The 1,317-nt window shown below is 35.7% G+C and overlaps 1 protein-coding gene across 1 annotated transcript in view; it reads right to left on the bottom strand.

The window, feature by feature from the left end:
- Window positions 1–1,317, bottom strand: part of CERT1 (ceramide transporter 1) — a gene marked incomplete in the record, with an annotated part of 50,428 nt that overhangs the window by 11,919 nt on the left and 37,192 nt on the right. The window contains 1 exon segment of the mRNA XM_072416275.1: window positions 1,179–1,262. Within this exon segment, the coding sequence (XP_072272376.1) occupies window positions 1,179–1,262 (84 nt within the window).

Raw genomic sequence — 1,317 nt, forward strand, 5'->3', positions numbered from 1 at the left:
TTAAAAAAAAGCCAAGTCTGTATGAAAATATCTACCTACCTATTATTATTACACAGTATTTATATAGCGCCATCATATTACACAGCGCTGTACAAAGTCGATAGTCGTGTCACTAACTGTCCCTCAAAGGAGCTCACAATCTAATGTCCCTATCATAATCATATGTCAATATTGTAGTGTAAGGTCAATTTTGAGGGGAAGCCAATTAACCTAACTGCATGTTTTTGGAATGTGGTTATCTATCTATCTATCTATCATCTTAGAGAAAAACAAACAAACTGATGAATCGAATAACCTTCATTATAAAATAATTACTTTTTTATATGGCAAGCAATTTAGGAATTCTGGATTACTGTGATAATGTGAGTTTAGGATTTCAGTCACTGATACACCTTATTCTAGGCTAACCACAGAGAATCTTGTATTTTGTAATTGGCAAGAAGAGGAGGGGGTGTACAAAAAGCAGGATGCCTTAGTAAATGAGAACACCCACTCTTTGTTGCAGCACTCGAAAACCACTAAATGGTGGCTGTTTCTACACACGCAAAGCAACTGGGGATTACACAGTACTTATCTTTTCATTCTGAGATTATTCTAAAGGTCTGTTTAAACATGCAAGAATGTGCAGACACTGTATATCAAGTAGAGCTTATGTGGTAGATTTAAGATAAACAATCTGATTTATGGACAGCTACTGTATATTACATAAATTTACCACAGGTCAAAACATTTGTGTCAAACCCACTACATACAGTTTCTATTACCTGCAATATTTCACAGGTGGCAGACATGTAACCATAAAAAGAAGTTATAGGCAACATAGACTGACATTTATGATTACATTCTGCACGGGAGCCGAGAAAGCATTAGATTATTGAACTTTACAGCACATTTTACTTTTTACCATACCGGCTCAGTTCCACTGTAAAGGGTTTATGCAGAAACCATACCTACAGAGAAACATGCCCAACTCGCACTACTGTGTAAAAAAAAAAAAAAAGCAGACCAGAAAGAATGGATCATTTCAGGAAATAGCCTAAATACGGACATAGTTTTCTCCTACTTGTTGGTAATACAAGCTAAGTGCACCTTCACTGTAGTCTCTTATCCTTCTGTGTGATTAAAAAAAAAAACACTCAAAACCCTATATATTTACAAACCATATACATAACCATTACCTGCTCAATCTTGTCCTGTCTGTCCAAAGCAGCCTCAACAGCATCAAAGAACTCTTCCTCATTGATTAGACTGTTGGGTCCCTCCTGTCAAAGCAAAACATTAAACATACACATTGAATGTAAGCAATTTAATTTTCTC

The sequence above is a fragment of the Pyxicephalus adspersus genome, chromosome 6 (genome assembly GCF_032062135.1).
Source record: "Pyxicephalus adspersus chromosome 6, UCB_Pads_2.0, whole genome shotgun sequence".
Lineage (NCBI taxonomy): Eukaryota > Metazoa > Chordata > Amphibia > Anura > Pyxicephalidae > Pyxicephalus > Pyxicephalus adspersus.